Source organism: Ciconia boyciana, chromosome 4 (genome assembly GCF_034638445.1).
Source record: "Ciconia boyciana chromosome 4, ASM3463844v1, whole genome shotgun sequence".
In the NCBI taxonomy this organism is placed as follows: domain Eukaryota; kingdom Metazoa; phylum Chordata; class Aves; order Ciconiiformes; family Ciconiidae; genus Ciconia; species Ciconia boyciana.
The window spans coordinates 65,521,738-65,548,508 of NC_132937.1; the positions used below are offsets into that span (position 1 = coordinate 65,521,738).

Consider the following 26,771-nt stretch of genomic DNA (forward strand, 5'->3'; position numbering starts at 1 on the left):
GTTCTTCATTTGTCAGACTGGTGCATGCATACACACTGTATATGCTTTCCTAATGTTATTAATTATAACAGCTGGGATTTTCAAAGCCATTCAAAATATCTGGACAACCTTTTCCCATTAACTTCTTATTTAAAATGGGTGTCTAATTCACTAGATAACTGGAAATCTTAGCCCAATTTTTAAGTAATTTCTAAATCTTCGCCCAACAATTTAAGTGCCCTTTACAAGCACTAATGCATTTAATCACAGTTGTCTGTGACTGGGGCTAATGGTTTCTCCAAAATAATGCCCAATGTTTGCAGCAGAGCCAGAAACTACACATCTCACCCTTCCATGACTGAGCCACAGAAGTTTCTTCTTCTAGGAATTGGTGCTGCTCATCTTACTTTGGGGTTTTGTTCCTCCTCAAAGCTAGCAGAGAGATAAAGTGACATACGCAATAACCAGAAGACAGAAAAAAGGCACCTGTAGGATTCCTAATGGCTGACTTCCTATGTTTGAGCTCTGCAATGTGGAGGAAAAGCAAGGGTAAGAAAGCAGGCAGGGACAGGGATGTGATGCAGTCATAGAAGGGGAGTAAGTGCTTTGTATACATCAAGCATGATGTATGCTCATTAGGAAGAGATGCATCCAGACTTCCACACTGAATCGGGTAACTTGGCTTATCTTTTCTAACTGTTTTTTAATTGCACTTAGTAAATACTGCATAATACCAGAAGTCATACTGGCCCAAAATGGATGACCTTCTTCTATGACTGGTTTTGCAAGGTCTTGGAAAAAATAACAGATTAAACAGGTATGATGCATGCAGTAGGATCAATTTATAAAGTTATGGGTCAGAAAGGGATCAGAGCTGCCTTGACATCTGTTTCTCCAGTTATGGGAAACAGTACAGAGAAGTTTACACAGCCCCATACACAGAAAAGCTTTTACTGCAGTTATGGATCTAGGTTCCTCAGCTGGAGCAGTCACAGATAACATTACTAGATCTACAGACCCAAGCTTCAGTCACACTCCCTCACAAGCTGTCAGGTTAAAAGGACAGTTTTTACTGGTGCCAGGCTGCAGAGAAATCAGCAATGGACATACCTAAATATAAATGTATGACATAGTAGGCATAAATGTAACTTTCAGGTACTTTTATTTTATTTGTAATCAAAGGGCTGCACAGATCATTTTGTGCCGGGTGTCTTCTTAAGAGGGAATTGGTGCCTGGAATATCAGAACATCAGCCTTATTAATTCAGTACATACCTTGAGGCCTATGTTATGTTAATGCACACGAGCAAGTTAATCAGCAAATGTAAATTTTATTAATTCCTTAATAATATTTTCTTAATAAACAATAGGCTTGTATGTGAAATGCTACATGACAAAGTATGGCACAGAATGCTTCTTGTGGGTACTTAAAACTTAAGACATGGCATGGGGATTTCTAGAGCCAGATGAATTAATGAAATGCAGATTAAGATGCTAGATCCTGATTCAGAAGTCCTGAAAAACTCCTACTTTCAAAAAAGTTTTAGATCAGGAGCTACATGATCAGAATGATGAGTTAATGAGTCTTCATTGTTTTATGATAAACAGAAAATTGCAAATGCAAAATAACAAGCAAAACAGGAAGATATGGCTTCCTGCTTGAAAAAATATCCTGTGCTCTAGATGTGGTCAGAGGAAGATAAGCCAAGAAAATGCCCACCATGTAGTCAAATATGCTATGACTTCCACAGAAAAAAAATGTAATTCCAAGTCTGTTTCACAGTAAAAGCCAAGAATCATTTTTGTATTGAAAGAACTATAAGACTATAGTCAAACAAACTATACTTTGTTTGTGCAGACCATATTGCTTTAGATCAGCAAACATGCTTAAGTATTAATGGCAGAGTTGTGCCTTTAAGCTAGAGAACAGGAAAAGTGCAACACTATTCCAATGAAGACATATGTGAAAGAGACTGCAGAAAAATAAAGCCGAATTCGGTTCACCTTCAGGTATAGAATACAAAACCAATTAACTATCACAACTGTTTCATAAGCCAGTATCATTTAACTTCCAAGTGGTAAACACAAATGTGCCACCTGCACTGGAACTACAAGTCTGCTTAGACATGAAATAATTTTAAAGGGTCACTGCTGCAAATACCACAGAAATTTACACGATGAGTTTTAAAAAGTACAGTAGTAAAATTCTCAAATGCCTCCACAGTCTACATTGCCTGAAAACCAGAATTCTGCATTTACCTGTCCTCATGCTTTTACACCCCTCTTCAACACAGTATCTTGACAAATTAATGATTAACATTTTGTGAGGACTCACGGGGTCCAATTCAAAGCTGCTGTATGTAAGTGGAACTCAAAGTCAATGCATATAGACCGTACAATTGGCATCCAAGCCCAAAAATAATTAATTTTTCTCATTTAATGAAAGAAATACTTAGCTGTCTATGGTATGATCAATGGTTTATGATAGACTATCAGCAACTGTAAGACGCCTCAAAAAGATGAAATTCAAGCACTGAATCCAGTCATATCACTTTGTATGTGTTGGTTTGGAAAGGATTACTTCATTATTTCGATGCCAAAATTTGAAAACGTGGTCTCCAGTTGCTAGAAGACGTCAGTGCTACAGTCCTCTGAAATCAATGAGCTCAGCTTTACAAGTGAAAATGCCTGCAAAACACTATTTCCTATAGTTCTCAGAAAATAGTCTCCTAGAAAAAAAATTATTCATGGACACTTCTTAAGACAGTGCTGTACTTATGTACCGCTCTTAGAAAAATACCGTGACAGGTTTAAAAGAATTGTAATAAGAACTTAATACAAGCTTATTGTTTCAGTCTGGAAAAGACAACATTCTTTCATTTGTCTCTGGTATCATTGTGGTGATATATTTTCATTTACATCCTTTGTACAGCCAGTTTGTAATCTGACATCTTTTCATAAGAAATTACTATAAAAACCTATTAACATGCGGCTCCAAACCACCTCCCTAGACTAATTTTGACAAACGCATTGTAGATTTTAAGCATATTCTAATTCTCACTGGTTTAAATATCATGAAATTGGTACCCAGGTAAGTTCCTTATTTGGCATAACAAACAGGCAAAAATTTTCTAAAGCAGTTCCTGGCATATCAAAAGACCACGAAGAAAATATCTTTCAACCCACAATGGAGCTATATCAATACCAGGTGAGAGATCTACCTGTAAAAGCAAAATTAAAAAGTGGACTTACAGTATCCAAAAATTATTTACTACGTGTTTTGCCATCTTCCTGGCCTTTCCACTTCGGGGACATAATTCAGAAGTTACTTTAAAAAACATACTTGTACAAAGTCTTACCTTGCAATCTGTGTTCTAGTATTGAAGTCAAGAGATCTCATTGAGCGTAAGACTTCTATACAGCCCAAGTACTGTAAGGAAAAAGAAACAGTTGGAAAACATTATAATTATTCTTGAGTTCTGAGAGAAAATGCAGCTAATCATTAAAAGGCATTGTACAACTCTTACTTTTACATTTGATTTATCCTGTGTGTCAGGTAAGTTTTTATGATTATGTTCTTGTATGTCACAGATTTGTTGCATAAACATTTTATTTCATTTAAGTCTCAAGTTTGGTTCAACATATCTTTTTACACTTAATTTAATCACTGTAATACACCTAGTTCATAATGTGTTGATGTGCTTTTTAGTTTTCCTCTATCTTAATTGTTCCATTTTAGATATAAAGCTAATCAAAGTAAAAAATAATATTAATGAAAAGGAAGTGTGGGAAAGCAAATACATCTAGCACTGGTTAGGAGGAAAATCTTCTTTAAGAGGGAGAGAACTAAGCCTCATTAGTACAAAAAAGGTAAAATATAGCAGGGAAAGCTGAAAAGAGCACCAGCAATCCAAAGAGGATTCCTTAATAACCAGCTCAGGGATAGATGGGATTTAATGTTTTCATTAATGACACTAGTATAAAGATATAGGAAAATGCTAACGAAATATACTAATAACCCATGCTAGGCGATGGCTTCAACAGGGTCATTCAAGAGAGGAATGACATGAAGGTTAGCTAATATTAGGAAAAGACCAGATTTATTGACCCAGATTTCTGCCCTGCATCTCTATGAAAAAGAGGGAGTACCGTTAGAAAATATACTAAAATATAACTGTATCTATCACAGGAGTGAGAAAAACTCAGGTGAATCTTCTAGATTTGCTTCCAAAAGTGGGCATAATTTGCATGTGCTAAAGTCTACATGCAGCTACAGCTTTTGTCAGATATTTGGATAGCGGCTTTGTACAAACCAACTCATGACTGGCATATCCCATGGTAGTATCTTTGTGTGTAGGTTAAGTAAGTACTCAACCACACCCCTGACTTTTGACAGTCAGGGGAAACAGGGTTCAGACTTTACATAATGAGCCCGATAATGCTGTTCTAGTGCTGTGTTTTTAGATCAGCTTTTATAGCAGTTTTATATCAGTTTTTATATCTATTTGCAGCGTAATGCAATCTATTTGGGTATGAAACTGGTGCAAAAAATCAAGTGAGGCCACCATTTTGTGTCTGTTTGGGAATTTAATTTATACTGAAAAAATGATCTCTTAACTAGAGAATTACTACATCAGTAACTATACTATCTAGAATTTCAGTAATGCTTTTTCTATAGAAACATGTCTGTCACAAACTGTTGACAAGCCAAGGGAGTATCTAGTTTGTTTTCACATGTCCATTATTATTTAATTTATTGCTATCAAATGTTATGAAGTCAATACAACACTGAATAAAATAAACTATAATATCAAGTGACTCCTATTCATTAAATTGCTTGAACTTGGATTATAATAGCCCACAGCTTCTGGGAAGGGTTGTTTCGAGATCCATTTCCCAGAATTTTTTAGAAGTCTCCTGTGATCTTATGTTTTTTGAAACGCTTGTAAAATCCTCATGGAAAATGTCTCATCTATAGAGATCCTAGCACATGGAGCTTTCAAGCTAAGGGTCATACTCTCAAGCTGTTTAGATTATCATCACTCCTCTCTCAGTGCAAAATTAGGTAACCCTTGTATCTTATTACAAGTAGATTGCTTTTTTACATATACTTCTGCCTGAGTACTTAAAGCATCCAGAACAACATTTTCATGCTCTGATGCAGGAAGTTAAGCCATTAACTCTATTTTTAAGTATCTCAGAGGGTGATTTGATTTGCTTTGAGATGAAGTTTGTTAAACATCAGTTGAGATAATCAGCTGAAGTCAGTTAACTTATGCCAATATACAGCAATGAAAGATGTTTTCCTGTACTCTTTTTGTGTCATTTTGCTTTAGTTCTAGGATGCTTTTATTGACAAATTTTCCCAAATATTATTTCATATGAGATACTTTTATAATTAAGTATGCGGTAAATGGTATAACTATTCAAAGATATCCCAGTGATTTTTTGTTACTGAAATACTTGGTTTTCATTATTTCATCAACCTGTTCATTTAGACCGCTCAATACTAAAACACTCTTGGATTGCACTTGTTCCTTCACTTATCTATATTTGCCACAAGTCTTTTAAAGCGAAGTAATTGTACAATTTTGAGAACTAGGTCCAACATTTTAGAAGCAAACTCTGGAAGGCAGTTTGACAAGTACATGCAGGCGTGCAAATAAATACACAAACACATGTGCACACAAATCACTGTCAAAATAAACACACAAATAATTAGACAAATACCCATAAACATACTTAGAAGGCGTGCATTTAGACTCCTTTGAGTCATACTACCTGATCTGCATTAACAAAAGTAGAGACAAAACCAGACTGAAGGAAGGTCAGATGGAAAAATTACCCTGTGCTTGTTTTATGTATAGCACAGAGACAGCTGAACACAACATAGTAAGGCTTGCAGTATTCCTGACTGATCAAGGCAAAGATGGCAACTGATTTTCTGGGATAAAAAATGTGAACACTTAATCACCACGGCATGTTTTCAAGTAACAAAATTACTATAATAACTGACATTCAAAAGGTCCAAAGGCCAACTACAGGGACATATAACTCACCTACTGCTATGCTTCAATTATTCCCCAAGACCAACATTGCTCTCTAAAAATATCCATTTGAAGTACATCCTGACAAGGATCCACAGAAAGGAGACATACAACCAAGATAGCAAGTAAATAAATTATTCATTTATTTCAACAAATAAATATCCTCATTAAAAAGAAATGCTATCTTTTGCTTTAGGCATTCCATGAAACATTTAAAACATAGTTATAAAACAGTCTACTTCTAAAAAAGCTCCTCTTCACCCAGCACTTAATGTATGTTCTAACCAATCAGCTACTGCGCACTGTGATATTTATGAGCTCCCACTAGCATCCTCAGGAAATATATATACCGAGATGCAGCCCACCTTGAAGCAGGAAGATTTAGGACTACCAGTTCCAAGCTCCCTCAGATAACGTTCTGCCTTCTGTCTACTTTCTGATATTTGAATGAGTTTCCAGCTTGTATACCTTCATTGAATGGTACTATGCCCCAAGGAAAGAGTCTTTCACATGAATGAATACCTTCCCATTCAGAGGTTTTAGATTCATAACGTACTTTGCATGCTAAACAGCACCTTGCAGAAGCTGATGTAAATCTAAAAGCAGAGTGCCACATACTCCTGGGACCATACCTCTCTCATTGCATAAGGTTCCAACATCCTGACTAGTTACAGTTTTTCCAGGTAAATGTAAGAGAAGGCCATATATCCCAGGTTTCTGGTTTGTCCCATAGGTGAAGATTTTTTCCATGTTCCCTAAAGTACCTCTGTCTTCTCTATGATGCAGTCAGAAAATTCTTGTTTAACAACTAAAATTTTTTACTGTACCCTGTGTAAGAAAGGGTATTGAGTTCTCCCAAAATTTGTCAGAAACAGACGGGTCAACACAGGAGCACTGAGTGCATTCATGTGCTTGGATTGAAGAGAAAAGGCAAATGAGGGTAGTCACCATCAGAGATGCCTTTTGCCCCACAAACATGAAAAACCTTGTTCAGTGTTCTCTAACAAGCTCATTCAAAACACCAAGTCACCAGAAGAAATCTTCCATTGGTTGACTCAGAAGCTAGTAGTAACAACAGCAACAAATATTTTTATAAAAATGTAGCAAGGTGTAGCCCCATACAGCACTGCAGTAGTCCAACCTAGGAGTGACAAATGCTTGAATTCTTGAATGCTTTAATGACACATGCACGTCTAATAGCAGACGAGTGTCTGCCCAGAACATGGGTAGCATCAAGATCTGCCCACCACCTACTCTCAAACAAAATAAGGACTCGTAATCTCTGAGTCTGAACTACTGGAGTATCATTAGCTCACCAAAACTGCATGGGTATTCTTAGTAAATTAAGACAGACTGGTTTTAATCTGTGTAACCAGATGACCATCATCAAATCTGAGTGGTTCCCAACATTGCAGATTGCACCTGCAACACACAGAGCCTCGTCCAAGTTATGTAAGAGATAACATGGTTACATCAGCAAACAGACACGCACTTGCATTGTAGCCAAAAATTAGCCAGTGCCTTCAAATATTGATGTATCTGAAATCTGCACTAACTTTGCATAGCTGCTGCTAATAGCCTGGGGGCTCAAAAAATAGACTCAGATTCCCAGGGTTCTGGGTGGTGTATGCAGACCTAATTTTTGAAAATAGAAATCTCTGAAACATATTATAAGATACCCTGTAATCAGCCAGTCAATTCACTGCAAGTTTCTCATCCACAGGCTTAGGCTGCGCTTTTACTTGGCAAGTATGCAAAAGTGAGTATCTTTTTACTTGCCACATCTGTTCCTCATGTGTATCTCAAGTCATATGCCTACATTTTCATGATTCCTTTTTTTTTTTTTTTTTGCGGGGGGGGGGCTTGTTTTTGTGGGGTTTTTTTGTTTTGCATTTTATTCTTGTTAGCCAGAGCTAGTCCAGAATTAAAGTATGCCTTGAAAGTAAATGAGTAGTTAGTATGAATTGACTAGTGCTAGTTAATTCCAGTTGAGGACTCCCTTATTTAAAAATAAGAGCTTTTATTTCAAATTCAGATTATGTTGCTTCTATTGCAACATGCATTTATTTATGCATCAAAATTACAGTTCCTACTAATTTCAGATATCATTAACAGCCAAAGGGGTTTGTGAAATGAACACTAAGAGTGCCACAGTGTTCCACAATACTTATGACTTACTTTCAAGTTTGCAGTCTACCCTAAATCATATTAAGATTCAAGCCTAGACACAAGTTAACAAGCAGAGCATAATACAAAAATAGTAACAGCCCAGGACTTGATTTCAAGATAAGTTTGTCCACATGTAACTGGGAACCAAGTCAGGATTTTTAATATCCACATTGTTGCCTAAAAAGGAGAAAAAAAACCCACAAAAGCAACCCAAATCATAGCCAGAGACTACAGGATTGATAACTACAAGTATCTTACAAAATAAGTTTTTCTCTTTAGAAAATTAATAAGAAACAGTAAACCTGAATCCTTTTGCTATCATATTAGATGAATTTCCCAGCTTAACTGAATTTACAATACCCACTCTCTAAAACATTGAAGTGGGGGAAAAAAACAAACAAACAAGGAACTGTAATCAGAAGGTGTTCCCTTTAATAAAATAAACTAAGTAAAAGAAAAATAATAATAAGTGCCACAATACTTCCTGATTTTTTTAACTGTGCTTTAATGGAACATTTATTACCTTGAATACCTTACTAATTTGACTGAGACATGCACCATAAATTACTTAACTCAGCTAATCAGCAGAAGATAGCTTATCGCAACATACATTTGCTTCTTTACTTCATAAGGAGATCATAGTGTAGTTATATGTATTTTATTAAAGTACATAGTATCCTGTAGAAGTAAATTTATTAATTTTGTGAAGACAGTGGAATCTTAGAAGCATTATAAATTCATGAAAACACTAAACTTTTATGTTGAGAGAAAAAGTGAGAAAAATACATTTTTCTGAAATACTTTAAGCACATCTGGCAATACAAAATCCTTGCCAATCCATAAAATAACCCTCTGATTGGTGGTTGCCAGTCTGCTGTGTACTTCATAGTATCCATCACTAACAAAGGCAGGAAGAAGTCATTGACAAAAATGTGTCTGAAGAAATACAGTAACAATACAGTCCTTGCTATTTTTTAAGATAGACTGGGTACAGAGTTATACCTAGAATTTGAAATACATAATTATCCTTTCAGTTACCCATAGCAAAATGCCTTACCCTATGGTAAAGCACTTCCACAGAAGGCTGTAAAGATATTGCCACGTGGCAGGAGGACTTTTCCTTCCACATCTTCAGGAGGAAAGGTAACTGCTTGGCGTTGTTGCAGACAAATCTTCTATCCTTACTCATGCAGCCTATACAAGGAGGACATAAAGCCTCCACACCTATAGTTTTGCACCCTTTGAATTTTACATAGTGTGCACACCCCTGTACCAGGCTAGCTCAACAGATTTGTGTGGGAGGCAGAGAAGGTCTGGAGGCATGGCTCTGCATCCAGGTAGATATGGGGATCCTCTTTTTAATATGAAACAGTGGCTCCTCATCCTGGTCACAACAAATGGCCCAGACAGAGAAAACTGGCCTTCCTGAGTTGTTCTTCACCTTCTCCCATTAGCAAAGCAATAGGAAAAGGAAAGAAGGACACGAAAGGAGAGTGTGCTAAATAACAGTGGGAATGCATTGCATGTTACCCACAAACCTAGCAATCTTCTTCAGGGGCTATCCTCTCAAGCACAGTTACCTTTAACTGTAATCATTTGCTAATAATGCTTAATCTCTAACAACAGCTAATACTGACCAGTATTTACAGCACTCACGTAAGTTTTTATAAAATTTTGTTTCCAATAGTAATGATTTAAAATATGATGTGCTTATACAGCAGCTTGAAAAGCATAAATCCAGTTACCAGAAAGATTTGCAAACCTTTTCAAAACAGGTAAATGGTTCATTTAGTCAGGCTAAATATGGAAGCAGCCTACATTTTTAATTCACGTTGAATAAAAGGATTGCTTTAGAAGGAGGGGTACTCTGAAGACATCTCTGCATAGCAAAGACTGAAGCTGTTGCACATATTCCATCAGTACAGCAGACGAGGTAGGACATGAGCTGAAGTCATGAGCAGTTATGAGGACTGAGGGAAGCTCCTAACACTGAATTTACACTTGAAATCTTTTAAATATAGAGTTACTGCATTCATACTGAAAAAGAGTATATATAAAGGGACTTTATACATATTATGCTAGTCACTGACCTAAGGATGTGGCTCAGCTACCCAACTGGGACATAGATCTTGGTGGGAGCTCGATAAATCTTTCTGGACTCAATGGTCAGCTAGCCCAGTGGAGTGCAGGAGCTACTTCTGAAGCCAAACTAGAACAAAAGGTAGCAGTATCGGGAGGTACTTCTCTGTATCACCAAAAAGTCAGCATTTTCTGAAGACCTGCACTCTAATGTGCAATAAGCTTTTTTCTTTGGTGTTTTTTTTAATCTTAACAGCTGCCCAGTGTTAAGAGGGTGTTTGCCAAACCTCGGGCAAACCTTTTTCTGGTAGGTGGAGAACCGCTGTACGTTGTCTTGCCATCACCATGGCAAACATCCCACCCAAACTCTGGCACCACAGAAGCCTGCGGGACACCCTTTCACTGCAGGTGTTGCTGATAATGCAAAGCACTCATTGGGCAGACGAGGCAGCCTTTGGAAAATACTGTCTAACATCGACTGAACAGATAGCAGTGCAGTGGGAAGAAGGTCTCACATGCACGCAACCATTCAGATTCATGTCAGTTTACCTAGATATTTTAAGCAGAAGGATGGAATGGAAGATTAGTTCTGTGACATTTCTAATGTAGGGTGAGTTACAATATTAGAAAAAGCTGTGGGCAGAAACAAGACTGGATATTCAGAGAGAAATAAATCTGTATGAGCAGTAGTCACAGAGCTTTAAGTCAGCTGCTAGAGATTTCAGTTTCTCTGGTAGTTTGGGATATAAATATTGGCCTTTAAATGCTCTGCATAGCTATCAAGTAACACGATATTGAGATCTTACCTAACATGAGTGTTATTCTCCCGGCCATGCCACAGTCTCCTGCCCTTCCCTCCCCTTGGGGCAAGGCACATCTTCAGGACTAATTGAAGACGCAGATCTCTGAGGGTACGTGATGACTTGCTCTACCAGCGTATACTGAGGGACTCTCTCTGTTCCTCTGCCCCGAGCTTCCCTGGTATCTGCACAACGGCACACCTGCTCAGGGGAGCAGCAATCCTGCATGAAAGAAACACTGGCAGCCTTGTTCTGAATGAGGAAAAGACCCTATATTTAGACATTGTCACAATCTAACACCAAAAATGTGTCATAAACATATGTCGTGAAAAACAGAAAGGCACTCTTCTGTGCTTTCATAGTTCTGCAGTTGGTAATTTTTATACCAGTAAGTAATCATGTATAGAGCTTTACAGTGAATCAATGTTTCCCCTAAAGGTTTTTTTCTCATTAAAGAATGCATGTTCTAATCCAGACAGAAAACTCTAAGTAAGGATTGATTGAATGGAAATGGAACGGAAAATCTAAAAACAAGTCTTCTTCAGGGTTCAACTACAAATAAGCCTTGACCCTTCGGCTGTAAATTTATCATCACAAATTGTTCCACAAGACAAGTAAACCAACAGAGCTTCTGAACTAGTACAAACTATGATGGATACGACTGTCAATAGGTTTGCATTTCTCTTGGAAATAGGTGGTTCACTTCTTCAATAATGGGTGAGAAAAGAACACAGTTCTCCCAAGAATACCTCCAATTTTGGCCAACACATAGCTTTTTCCTATTTCCTTTTGTACAATAACTGGCTTCTGTAGTATAAAAATATTTTAAATGTCCCTATATATGCAGACTTTAACAATTCTTAACTGGTGAATGTTAGTCTACTCTTTCAACTAACTGCTTTATCTTATTTGAACACCAGGCTCAGGTGTGCACAACTGTAATAATAAAGGCATTTAGGAGGCAAACACATGTGTTTTGTGCATGAGATTAGTACCTCCCAGAAATTACTTCTATGATTTATATATTTTGATTCATTAATTAACACATTATTTTTAGTATAATTCAATGCTATTTTGGCAACTTATGAAGTTTACAATGTATTGCTTGTCTATTTTGTTCTTGGAACTGAATGCTTGGATTTTCAATAACAGGAATGCTGCTAAAATTATGCTATTAAACTATTTTGGTAAAAAAGGTAACCTTCATAAGCTCTTGATTTAATTATCATAGTAGAGTTATAAAACATTTTCATAAGAGGCTGCAGGGAAATAAGACTTTCTCTGTATCTCTGTGCCTTGATATATTTTGATTCACTGCACGAAACAAACACTGTTTGTTTAGCAGAGTACAAAATAATAAAAAGAAAGGTCACGTTTTAAAATTTTCACTGCATGACTGCAAGTCACTCCATATTTGCTAGACATCTAGCTTTAGTCATGTAAATCCTTTTACAGTGAATTTCAGGAAGATTTTCATAAAGGCTTTCAGTCATAAGTAAAGCAAGACTGACTTCCAGAGGGATTCTGGGGTCAACTATAAAACAAAGTGCCTAGCATTAACTAATTAATACTGAAAGGCTGTGAAACTTTTTCATCTGAATAAATTCATCCCAAGTATAAGCCACTGCCAGTAGAAAAATCAGCTTCTAAACAAAGGAAGGCAACTATATTGTTCTATTTCATGCATCTTTCTTGCATTGAGTTGCTTAAATGATAAAAAAGAATCAATCAACCTTAACATGACCAAAAAAAATTTTTATGTATCTATACCTACTTTCATTTTTATATATTATATATATGCATGTATTTTTTTTATATACACAGATCTTGAAATCCTATATATTGACTTCAAGCATGCACAAATATACAGTACCACTGTTATTAAGAATGCTTATCAAGAATCATTAAGTCTAAAAAACCACTAATTTTTTATTATTTCTGAAATTCAGTATATAAATATTTATAAGTATTTTAAAGTTTCGGTGGGCAGCTTTATATATCTATTAATAAACTGACAAATGTGATTATATATAAAAAGATATCAAGATTTGCCAACACTCTGAAAAAGCTGGAAATAGGTTATTCCTTTTTCTCCCACAGAGATCAGAAAACCTATACAGTCCTTCTTCAGCAGCTAGGGATTCATATAAATAAAGAGACCTTGGAGAAGATATGAACACCTGTTGAATGCCTCCAAATCTTGTTGACAGTGAGGCATAGAGAAAACACAGCATTTGCAAAACAAAATATACTTATGTGCCACCAATATGAGGACAGAAGGTAGAACAATACTAGCAATACTTTCCATGTCTGTTAACACATCTCTGAAGTATGATGAAGATTTTACATGACTATTATCAGTTGCTGGGGAAAGGAGACATCTGAAGAAAAGCTGTGCAACAACGTGAAATATTTTCACCATATTTCAGAGTATAGTTTCCCTCTGTTGATAGAATGTATTTTCACTTGATTTTACTAGAATAAGCTGGATTTTTTTCTCCTTTTACTGTATCAGAGTAGCAGACAGGAGTAATTGTAGAAATCTCCACACAACATGAGAATATGGGGCATCTTAACAGTAAGAAAACAATTAAACAGAAAAGAAGAATCCATTCTATTTGGGATACGTCTACAATTCTCACTAGATATTAATAGTGGTTCTACATTTGTCCCCTGTGACAACATTCTGGCAGCATCTCACAATCAAATCATACAGTACTGATTCAGAACCCCTTAAAAAAAAGGACAAGGATTCAGCTAGGGGAAGAATATATTTTATCTTATCTTGAGAAGCAAACTCTTAAGTCAACTCTAAGGTCTCATTTCTTGCTAGTAAGGGGAAAGATACCACTGGGAAGCAAATTTTGCTTCTGACAATTTTCTAATCTCCATCTCAAATGGGGTTGAAAACAACACATCTTAAAAAAAAATACTTTTTTCTTATTTCTTACTCTTATGAGTGAATGAAATAAGATTACCAACATCACGCTCAAAAATATTCATGCAGTACAGATGCTAAATGGACTGGGCTTTCACAAGATTCCACAAAAATCCCATATCGGTAGCTTTGCATGTACAGTATTTCTTATGCTCTCATTTTACAGATGTATGTTTTTGCATGCAAAAGCTCAGAAATGCTAGAACCAGAAGGGCACACATTGGACAATAATTTATTCTATTATTTTAAATGTATACACATTCTGCATTATGCCTCAATTTTTTGTATGTGCCAAAAGTTTTATTTAAAAAAGGCTACATTTAGATCTATACTTTTCAGGTTTAATTTTAAAAACATATAATACAGGGTGAATGCAGTTACTGCAGTGTGATATTAATCAGAGTATCCACTGCAGTACCACAGATTAATTGTTTCATTTTCACTGTTGCATACTTTAATTCAGTGAACACTTTTCAGACTGTTTTGCTTGCTACCTTGAATATCCACTAAGATATATTTCCCTTTAAAGCACCATGCAGATTAGTTCTAGCAGCTTATGTTCTGCATCAGAATTCCTTTAACACAAACATGCAAAAGCTTCTGCAGCCAAAACATTATGCTTCAATAGCTGAAAATCATAATCAGACATTTTAAACCATAAATATGGACACTGTAATTATATCTAGTAATTAAAGAATTTATACTACATCAGTCATTAAGTAGAACTGCTTGATGAGGAGTATTATTAAAGCACAGACCCAGAAGATGGAAGAACTAACAGGTGCTTTTCCATGATGACAAATATAAACCTATGCTAAGTATCTGAAATGCTGTACGGCTATGCTTTCAAAATTGTACATTTGGAGGTGTGAATTAGGAAGGACCTGTCAACGTTAAAACTGAAAAACTAAAACATAGAGGAAGGGAGAGGGAGTCCTTTTTTATATCAATGTTGCATGTACCTCTGGTCTTCATCACAAGAGTCCAGCAATTAAAGCACATCTTTTTGCTGAATCTTTATCAATCTTTAACTTTCTTATGCTTAAACTATAGTTACTTGTGTTCACAGTAAGACCTCCAATGTGCAGAACAGAGGAATAAGGAGAGAGACGTCCTGGGATGGATTTAAAGCGTGAAGAAGTCTCTAAAAGGTCTTCTTGCAGGCCACAAAGAATCCCAGCAGAGCAGCTCTCGGGGGGCTGGGGGCACCATCAGGCCCTAATGGCCCTGACCAGACTCGCCTGGGAGCCCACCACCCTTGCCCAAAAGCCCCGAGGTCAGTGTCAGCTCAGGATGTGCCCCCTGCACCGAGCAGCCCTGTTCTTCCAGCTCCTCGGCAGAAATAAATATATTGCAAGAGCAGGTTCATATGATGTTTCTATTTAGTTAGTGCTCTCTGCTTATTTTATGACTATAAAATTAATTCACAAAAGGTTCAAAATGACAGATACATCTCCAACAATCAGTATTTTAAGTTTTCTCTTCCAGAGCAGGCCTGCTTCATGTGCAGGCTATTTATCCCCTGTAACTATTATAAGTAATAAATGAATGGTTACAGAGCAGTCTCAAATCCAGGGGTAATCTACACTACATAAATAACAGTATTTTAAGTAGTCTTAATCTCGTTTCAACTTGAAAAGTCTGCTGCACCTAACTCTACAGGCTGCACATCAATTCTACTTCTTCAGATGTCTGTCGCATAACTTACTACTCTTTCTGCCTATCATTGAGCAACCTGAATTGCAATTCATAATGCTGATCTAAAAAATACATTCATAAATATTGCTCACTTCAAGCTCACAACATATACCAGGCTATGTCTCTAACATGCACAAACCTATCTTGTATCTTACTGTATCCAGGATATTCTCCACAACTCTGATCCTACAAAACATCCATACATTATATGAACTTTGAGCTTATAAACAATTGGTTTTTACAAAACATTTTTAGGTATGCATTTCATAGGGAATCTTTTATTCTCCCTCTCTGCTGTGGCATGCACTGTGTCCTGGGTGACCTTCTTTGACAACTATTACAAGTGCATCACAGAAGACCATGATTCAAAGGTAATGTCTGCTGACCTGGGCAAAGCTGTCTTTCTGTCCCTTCAAAATTTCTGCTCTAATTTCTGTCATAAATGTGCTCAGTTTGCAAACTGAAAAGATATTTTCTGATTTGCCTATTCTGCCTACCCAGCTAGAGACCTTTTACAGCAGCAGACCTTCACTCTAGCAACTTTACAGAGCACTTGGGTCTGGTGGAAGAGCACTGCACTTAGGTGTTGTGTAAGTCTCACCTCTGTCAATAATTTCCTGGACACCCTCCAGCAAATGACTTAAATCCTCTACTTCTTTACTTCCTCTTCAGTAAAATCAAAAGCTTGATACTTTGCATTAAATAGTACTTAGTATTAAAGCTGGTAAACAAACATCACCTTGTAGAGCACAAGGATCTATTAACAATGAGCATTCCATAGGAGCTAGGTACTATTAACATTGATTATTATTATTATTATTATTAATCCTACAGCAGAGTCAGCCAGACTTCATTGCCTTCTTAATGCTGCTGAAGTGCTGTAAGAGAAAACAGGTTCAATGCACCTGCCAGCGCAGCTTGATTTCATACCAGGCCTTTGTAAAGCTCGTTAATTCTGAAGGTTTTTATCATGCCTGAATGTTGTTAAGGATAACAGACCTAGGAACTGGGGATGGCCTTCATAGCTTCTGTCTCTGACCCAAGAAAAGGCTTTTGGGTAGATTCAAAACACTTTGCTGATATGTTTTTAGCAGTTTATTGTGGTGTTTGCAGTGCAGCTTCGCACTTCATTATTTCCTTCCAGAAGAAGACTCTGCACAGTCTATCTGCCTGGCCTTTTCTCTTCATTCCTGCACAGACTTTAGCAAAAAGTAAGTAAAAACGAGTGACACTGTAGCTTCTGTACTCAACATGTGGCAACAAAACATAGCCCCTACATTCAGTGGCAAAGGCGGTATTTCTGAAACATTCTCATTTCTCGGAAAGTTAAGGGTACTTTTAAAATGTCCTGTGGTTAATTAAAGCAGCTTGTCTATAAGAAAAGAGACAATTCTGTTTCTGACAATTACTTCATGCAGTGTCAAATGTCAGTCAGGATGATGGTGTCCAATGAGACATGCACTCCCTTGTACAATTTCTATGCTAATAACAGGCAAAAAGGGGAATAAAGGCATGTTAGTACAATATATCCAGAAGGATGGAAATGCTGCTGAGCAAGTTAAGATAATATCTTAAGATAAAATATATCTTTTTCAGTCTTGTCCTTATTATTTAAGGTATTTAGTCAACTTATGTCTCTAATTTCAGGATTTGTTCTGAGATAACAAAAAAAGACAAAAATCCCTGTATCAGCAAATATAATGTGATGGTGCTGTGGAAAAAAGGCCTAGACAGCTTTTTCTGTTTACCTCACATTATTTTCTTTGTGTCTTCCTATACCCTGTTTATTTTTACCTTTTATCTTTTTGCTTGCCGCTCCTGTCTAATTTGAAAGAGCCTTTTTTAGTCTTTAAACTTTTAGCTGTGACTTGGATTGTCTGAGTCAAACTTTTGAGACTGAAATCCTTCCTGGCCCTATGAAAAACTTACTTGAAAAATCTAGGGGAACGTCTATCACTTATTAAACAAACATTCTAGATTACCCTTATGAAATTGCGTCCAATCCACCTCTGAAAACAAGCGATGACTGGCAATGTGGTTGCACCAAGTCCCATCATTATTCCCATCACAACTCAAATGGACAGGTTCTGCCTCAGACCTGCCTGGAGCAGCCAAAGGTAGAGCTGCATTGCATTTTATCATAAATATATAGAATTAAATGAAATAGGAATATTGCATGACTATGTAGAACTGCAGAGAAGCAATACTGAACCCCTCTTCCTCTATGACAATGGAATTTGTTTCATTGCTTAGGGGAGTAAATCACCCTGCAAGAGTGTCAGCAGCTGGGAAGGCTGGTTGTCTCTGGCACTATCCCAGGGCAGATCTGCCTTCTTCCCATTGCAAACAACAAGAAAATTTCATATTGATACTTTGTGAATTCACTTTAACTTTCTAGTATAAAATGAAGCCAGGCTGCAGCACAAGTATAGCTAGTGTGTTAATGGAGACAAGGTTCCTCAATGGGTTATGTGGCTAGGGGACAAAGGAGTGCCCTGTCACTGGGACAAGGGAGTGCCTTGTCTCCACCAGCAAAGAAAGGCATGGGTTTTCCCTGAAGATCATGGCTCATCTGTGTGGTTTTTTTATGTTTGTAGCAGCAGATATTTACATTGGGCACATGGTATTCTTACTGTAACCATTATTTGAAGACAAGTAAAGAAGCCAACAATCTGATTTCCAAGGAAAAACAGAGAAGGAATTCTGACTGAATGCAGTTTTACCTCCTAAACCAACCAGCCAAATTCATTTGTGAATTTTAAAACTGTAAATAACTATCCGGACTGTATAGTTTTTACTTTAAAAAAATACAGTTCTGACTTTAACTATTCAAATCAACATTAACAGTGCCAAATTGTGTCACTCTTGAAATAACCTTAGGTGTGGAAATTATGCCAAAGCTTCCAAGGCATTTTGCAAACACTCCAAATGTACTGCAGACCAGACGTTCACGTTGAGAGCTGAATCCTTCAGCACCAAAATCATTACGTGTTTTGCTTTCTATGAAAGGTGTGCAAATGTACAGTAATAGTACTTGATTCATGTAATTAGAATAATATTACAATTAAAGACTATACTGTATGATTTTTGCTTGTAGGATATGATTTAATTTCTGTGAGAAATGCTCTTTTCATATCATTGGGCTGTACAACAGACCCACAGTATTTCAGATCCATGGAGTTCAAAAAACAGGTTTTCGACAGAGCAACAGGCATCAGTATCATTCTTCCATAGCCCAAATAACACTGAAAGAAAATGTAAAGGATACTAACTGATTGCAAAGGAATATGGCATACTAGGAGGGATTAATTGCTAAAACCAATGCTGTCTTTGTCACTTACTTCTCTCTCCCCTAACCTGCATGTATGCAGCTTTAAAATCCACGGTGATAAGCCAGTTTCATAAGTCTTTGAGCTCTAGCTAACACTGTTTGGGTACCTGGGTTGAGGATAGCAGACTCTGAACTAAAGGATCAGTATTCAGTTCTATTATCACCACATGGCTGAAACACACAACCCACTTCTTAAACATGTAAACCTCATTACAAACAGGATGCTTTGGGACTGTGATCCTTATTATTAGAATCACATGCATGAAATCCTACTGAGTATGTTTTTATTCAGGCCATGTCACACTATCAGTGATTAACCATTAACACTATTGCAACTTGACTGATAGGAGCAGAATTTAAATCTGATTTAAAAAAAAAAACCAACCAAACAAAGAAACCTTGCACAAATTTTGCTATAATGAAGGAAAATAAATTTAGCATCAACCAAAAAGAGAAACTAAAAAGTCTTGCTGTAATGTTAATATTCTTTTTTTTTTTAACAAGTAGATTGTAAATTTGACTTTATGTCTATTTAAAGGAGTAAGAAGGAAGCAAGAAACCCTCTTCTTTTTTTCTTACAGGCAACGCTGGGTACCCTTCAAACAGGTGAGCAAAGAGTACCACCACAAAGCCATGAAGCATTGGTATCTTGCTCCTACTTCAAACCAGCAGCAAATCAATTCCGGTTAGAGCAGAAAGAAAAAAAGAGAAACATTCTTCCAAAAAGCCCTGAAGTTTTCTAGTGGAAGGCCACATATGTTGCAGTTTCCACCATGTTATTTCCACTTAAGGCTGTGCTTCACAGTCTGGGTTAGCCACTAAAGAGAAAAGTAATTTTGTAAATTCTGTGTCTACTTGCAGAGATCTGCTAAAATCACAGCTGCCCTGCATATATACTGAAGGGAATACTACAGTACAGAATAAAAGGATATAATAAGAGCAAGCAACACAGCAGTTCAGTTCATCCTTAAGCACATACTTAACTTTCAGCATACAGGAGTAGCCTCAATTATTTCAATTAGAATATTCCCACAAACAGTGTCATGCATAAATGTTTGCAGAACTGCAGCCTTTCTTTGGTGATGTGTTTGAACAGCTTCACAAAAGATGTCTATTTTCCTCATCAGATGTAAATTGCTGTTATCCCCTCCCAAGACATGAAAGTGTTAAAATGTTAAAGAAATAATTGTAGTTAGGATTATAATCTTTAGATACTTTGCTATAATAATTTAATATGCTTTTAATTGAAATATTATTTGCCTGGCTTGCAGTGTTTCTTTTAGATGAACTCCTTTTTTCCTTCCTATCTCTCAGATACTATCTTTGTATCTGTTTTTTAACACTAGACTTACCCAGGTCTGTTCTAAACCACTGTCTTGGTTTTACAGTTCATTAGCTCTTTTGGATATACTGTATATAAGGTTATAAAATTATGCTATGGTATTTTGGGTTTATTTAGTTTTGAACTGCTGAGAAACAGCATTTTATGCTCATCAACACTTGTTACAAAACCTAACCATGAGCTACCTAAAGACAGACATATATTTGCCTCTTGACTGTTCATTGTACTCTTAATTAAATGTAACAAAACCCAAAACATCTATGCCATTACCCAATTAAACTCATCAGTAGACATTTATCATTGGAAACAAACAGATTTCATTGAAACATTTAACTACTGTTACATTACACAGTTTTACTTTTTTTTATTATATGTATTTGTTTTTCTGACAACATGAACATTTATAATTACTCCCTATAGTAATCAGTCCCTCTATGGGGAAAACACTGAGCTCTTCAATGACTTCCATCACAGCAAACTATTTCATTTTTTTTTAATTAATCCATAATTTGTTAAACTGTTCAGCAGTACTGTTAAGTAAAATATCAGTAACTCACCACTTTATGTCCCCTAATATGGCTATGGTCATTGTCTAATTTGTAACAAAAATATTTTTTTGTATTTGTGAAAATTTTCCCATTAAAATAATATATAAAAATGCAACGTGAATTCCACAGGGATTGGATACAGAAAAATACGGAAGTGCCAGTATTTTTATGGCTGAAAATAATTCCATCGCACCAGACCATGAAGATCAGAACACAGTTCCTATTTACCATAATCCTATACCCATTTTTAAGCATTAGAGTTGCACTGCCCATTTAAAAAATGGGTAATATGTGAAATGTGGGGACAGCAGTAAAGTTACAGATTTGTCATACATTGCGCATAGGAACTTTGTGTCTCTTACTTCAGAAGATTCCAATGTGAGTTATCAAACTGCCCAGTAGTTACAATTTACCCTGTCCCATAGGTAATTTTCATGTTTTGAATGCGGATTAATGAGAAAACAGTAACCCAGTGCACATTTACACACAAAATGATAAAAGCTTTGCTGGTTAACAACAAATCTAATTTTTGTCTCATTTAACTAATGGCATATGGAATTTTCTGCAAGGCATATGGTACTAATTAAACATGGTACGAGTCCCCCAGATAGTCAATATAGCCATGAGGTATCCAAGGAATGTTTCCCTTCAGTGTACATTATCTATGTATTGATTTGATGGTCTGAATGTATAAAAGCCCTGGGAACTAACAATGTTTAATGATGTGGGAACTGCACTTCTATTCTTATCTGCAGTTGCTGAGGAAAATTCTGGGATACTTAATGAACAGGCAAATTATGAAATAACCAGGACCGGTTTATTTTAATTCATTCATTAAGCACTGATTTTGATATTTATTTTTGACCTTTGTTTTTACATTTAGAGCACTGTTCTGTGACTCTATATGCCAGAGAACACGAAGTTAAAGATAACACTCTATTTTTTTAATAGAAACAATCTAGATTCCATACATTTTAATGACATTAACAAACATGTAAAACACAAGTTGTATGGTGCTAATGATTTATTTTGAAAATTCTAATATACATAATGTGTATAAATACACTTTCATGTATTTGATACCAGCTGCGCTAATTAAAATATTTGTTCTACTATCAGTGTTAGATATGGGTTAATTATTAACTTTAAATGTAAGTCCACTTGTATATAATTTTAATTCTCTCTTCAATTCAAGGATATCAGCTTCATCTAGCATACAGAAGGTCAACCACTGAAAAAATTAAGAAAATGAATACTGTGTTTGTTCTGCTTCATAATGATCACTTCAGGTAAAACAAACAGCAGCAGTGAATTCTCACAGTCATTATCTGCCTACTCACAATATCCTAAGCAAAATAAAAAATAAAAAATAAAATAGCTGAGTTCCCTGAGCTAATGGGAAACTGGTAAATGACCTTCCGTTAACCAGAGTATTTCCGTGCAAAAGAACAATGGGGTCTCCACCACTGTATCTAGCACCAGTGGGTTATTTTTATCAAGACACTTCTTGAACAGTAGCAGAGCAGCAGTTTGTGTTCTGAAAGGTAGCACTGACTCTTCTGTAGTTCCAGTAAATTTCAGAGTAGTAAAAAAGACAGTACAATTTCAACAGTGCTCTGAATTGGCCAACTTACTCAATCTACCATCACTTGCAAAATCTACCATCACCACTAACAGAAAGAAACAAAAACTGCTTCCTAGTGCTCCAACTGTTAAATATGCACTCTGCTTTTGATAATGAGACTTGTGAAAAACCAGTGAGAGTTAAGCAACAAGGCTGTCACTCAGTTTTAAAGCATCCTCATATAAAGTCGCACTGTGACTTTTATACCCCAAATAAAATGAGATTAAAAATAGACCTGTAATCTTATTAATAGTTTGCTACAAAACAGTTTAACACTTAAGATACAAAAGCCACTTGGCAAATAAAACATAGTGACTGAAGAACAAATTCTGGACAATAACGTTATTTTTACACTTTCTGCACAGTGTGCTGGAAGGTGTAACCAGAATCTTACCTGACTACAAAAACATTGCACATACCCTTCTCTCAAAGGCTGTAATTTAATAGGTCATTTCAAAATACTTTCAAAGCATATGGAAATATTACCCTGTAAACTTGGGATTCTCTGCTCCTGACATGCTGTATCAATGAACTGAAAAGAGCAATAACATTTAAGGTGGCTGAATTCTCATTATGTAAAACAAGCTGCATTTTCGTGCTCTACCCACAACAGTATTTCTATTTGTGGAACATGATAAGAATTGCGCTCTGTACCTTACTGCTCTAAGATTTCAAATATAATTTCACTTTAAAAACACACATGTCCTTAGAGGTATTTTCAAACTGAAATATCATGCAAGATTAACAGTTCTTCACACATCAAGGAGTCTGTCTTTCCTCCTGTATATTGCACCAGACATATTGAAAGCTTATGTATCCAAGATATATACAGTATGCTACCTAAATTCAGAAGAAGGACAAAAACCCCAAAACAAAAAGTAAGAAAACCAGCTTTTAGCTTAGGAACAGTATTTTTACACAGCTGTAGAACATTATCTGACAAAGAACCTATTTGCATGTTTGCTCTAATTTAAGAAATTAGCACAGCTTCCCAACCCTGCCTTCCTGCATTTACATACCATGCATTATGCACAAAAAAGGGAATATACAAATAGAGATCCTTTCAGCCTGTCTAGCCTGTCATCAAAACCAGCAGAGAATTTTTCATTGATAAAAACAGAGACTGGAAGAAATCAGACCAACCTTCACAATGTATGTCACACCAGGTCCCAGGATCTTCTCACTCGAGTGCAGCCATCCTCGAGTGGGTTTATTGACAAAGCTGCTAGTTTGATTCCAGTCTTCACCTCCCAGGTGCATTTCCTCTGACCGTGGTTTTTTCCCCATACTCATCTTGCTTACGTCCTGCTGAGAACACGAAGTGGCAGAGACAAGGTTACATGTGTTGTCTGAAGCCCCTGCTGCTGAGCTAGAAGCACTCGAGCTTCCCTGCAACTTGGAGACAGCAAGCTCCTTTACTGCAGAGGAGAGATTTTTGATACCCAAAAGGCTGCCCGTGTGAGAGAGTTTCAAGTGGGACACTTTATGGATGAGGGTACACAGGGTGGTGGGTCCATCTTCTTGGTCCTTGCGGAGAACCTCTGGCGAGACCAGGTACGAAGGTGCTGTTGAAGTCGTAGCAACTGCTGAGACCTTGCTGTTCATGGACAAATTGTGAATAAGATCATCAACTGATGTCACCGAATCATTCCTGAAGCGGTTATACTTGGTACGTTGAAGCATGCCCTTCTATCTGGTTTCCTGCATATGTTCTGGCAAATCTGATGCCAACGCAGGAGATGCTTGTGCTAACATAGCAGGCGATTCATAACAACACAGACGGATAACAAGATTTTGGGGTAAAAAATAAAAGAGTATACGGAAGAACAAAAATATATAAATTTTAAAGAAATTTCTTATGGTTCCCCGTTAAGGTTGGGTGAAGTAACAGTTTTCTATGACAGAGATCCCAGTCCTGCTTAGAGCTGCCAACTCGCTCACAGCAAAAGCATGACTCACACAAATGAGAAGGACCCTTTTCAACAAAAGGCTCAGTGAACACTGCAAATCACTTCCTGTAGCAAAAAAAAAAAAAAGAAGAAGAAAAAAAACCCATCCACCCACTTACAGCACACTAGCACCAATCAATTCTCAAATTTCCTTTTCCTATCTTCTCAAACAGATATTTCCTTCCAACCTTTAATTCCTCCCCCCCACCACCACCCTTTTGGTACCAAAGGCAATTACCTTTAAAACTGAATTAACAGCCTTTATGGAACACCACACTTTATCTTCTGTTTAAATGTTCCTCCACCTCACATATTTGCAAATCTATAAAGAAGTCACAATTAGCAAATATCTGGATAATATTTACACATATATATCTCCCTTCCCCCCCAGCAAAACAGACACCTTAAAGGTTTTCAGAATACCTTTAAGCACACAAGTATTTTAAAAACAGATGACAGAACTAAAGAATATACACATTTTCTTCCACAAAAGCAGCCTAACAGACTTTACAAGTGCCTTTGTGTCAATGCTATCTCTCACAGAAACTGTTACATCCAATTTTTGATAGAGAAAGAAATCCTTCTCCCTTGTTACTCCACAACAACCTTCTATGTTAATGCAGGAATTACATAAAGTACCTATGTGTGAAGAGAAGTATTTTTCTGATATCCGACAACAGGCTTAACAGATGTTTTTTTCTTTCACCACTGATATTCACTCCGAAGAAAAACATGAAGAGGATCTTCACTTCACTGGAATGTTTGGTTTAATTCTGAAAAACTGAAAAAACCTAAAAGAATATTCAAAAGTCCAGGTAGCAGCAAACTGACATCCTGCAGTGAAAAATAAAAAAATGCACCAGGTCTTATTAAGCATAAATGTCAGCCACAAACACTTGATCTGAGAAGTAGCAAAACATGCAGAAAACAGGTATTTCATTTCTGCTACATTTTTTTTAAAAACACAAAATGTGTACAGCATTGTGATACACAATGCCCATCACAAGCCATATGGCTCTTTTCTATAAATTGATCTTCTTTGCAAAATATCTTTTGGATGTAGGACAATACACTGCATTATAAACAAATTCAGACCAGAGAAGTTGCATAGTGCAAAGTTATTTTTTAAACAAATTACTAACTGCAGCACAATTTAAAGGAAAAATCCTATGGAATTCCTTCCCTCTCCCATGACTAAAGGCTGCAGTATACAAAGTGCAAATACAGTGAAACAGCCAGCTCAAATACAGGTATTTCATTAGTATATTCATGACACATTAAATTAAGTCAGCACCTCTTATCCCAGCAGTGATGAGTAATGGCAATGTCCTAGTCAGTGTAAAAGCAGGTTTCTAGTGATCTGCAGAATAGCCTTTCATCACCACACTGCAAACCTGCTACAGCATCCACACAGCATTCATTCCTCTCTTCATCCTCCTAGCATAGCAACAGCAAATATACACACCATAGCCTATTTTTACGTGTCTCTACTGCCCAGAAAACCCTATTGCTCCCAAATGGCTCTCTTCATTAGAAGCGGCTAGCGAAACTGCAAAATGTGAATGAGATTCTGTGCGTGTGAATGAAAGGGCTGGCTAGCATCCCCACATTTCTGTGAATGAAGCGAGGCCTCGCAGCCTCTGCCAGGCAATCCCTTGGGTGCTCACCAGCCCAGCCAATACCAGCCGGCTTTGATGACTCATTCAGCAAAGCCTTGGTAAATAGTGGAAGATCCCATTTCGAGCACAGGCGGCACCTTTTTTGCAGCAACACCAGAAAATGAAGCCAGCGGCTGAGCAGACGAGGGTGGGTCGCACAGCCCCTGCGGAAGAGAGGGTGTTGCCAGAGAAATGCATGGGGTGTCCACAGGGGTGGCAGGTGAGCAAAACCGGGGAGTCAGATCGGGGTTTCTCCCCGACATGTTCATTCAGACGGTTCATTTACATCCAGGATGGGAACATGAATGTGCACATTTCGTCTGATGTTCAATTGCTCTCTATGTGCACCAGCAGATTCACAGATTTTACAGGTTTGCCTTCAGAGACCCCTGATGCAAAAAAAAATAAACCCGTTTGAAAAAAATGCATATACTTATTTACCCTATTAGCACAGTAGATATGTAGATATTTAAAAACAGTATGATCATCAGTCCACTGAAAGAGAGGCAGAGGGAAAGCTAGAGGATAAAAGCTTCCCAGAGCACCAGCAAAAGGACTAATTTCTGACACTGCTTCCCTGGACACAGAAACACTACCAAGACATCTGATG

At 36.9% G+C, this 26,771-nt stretch overlaps 1 protein-coding gene across 1 annotated transcript in view; it reads right to left on the reverse strand.

The window, feature by feature from the left end:
* SHC3 (SHC adaptor protein 3) overlaps window positions 1–24,237 on the reverse strand; it is a 57,585-nt gene extending 33,348 nt beyond the window's left edge. The window contains exons 1-2 of the mRNA XM_072859349.1: window positions 23,698–24,237; window positions 3,338–3,408 (exon numbers count right to left, since the gene is read on the reverse strand). Coding sequence (XP_072715450.1) covers window positions 3,338–3,408; window positions 23,698–24,237 — 611 coding nt within the window. The remainder of the gene's footprint in view (window positions 1–3,337; window positions 3,409–23,697) is intronic.
* Window positions 24,238–26,771: the final 2,534 nt, after the last annotated feature.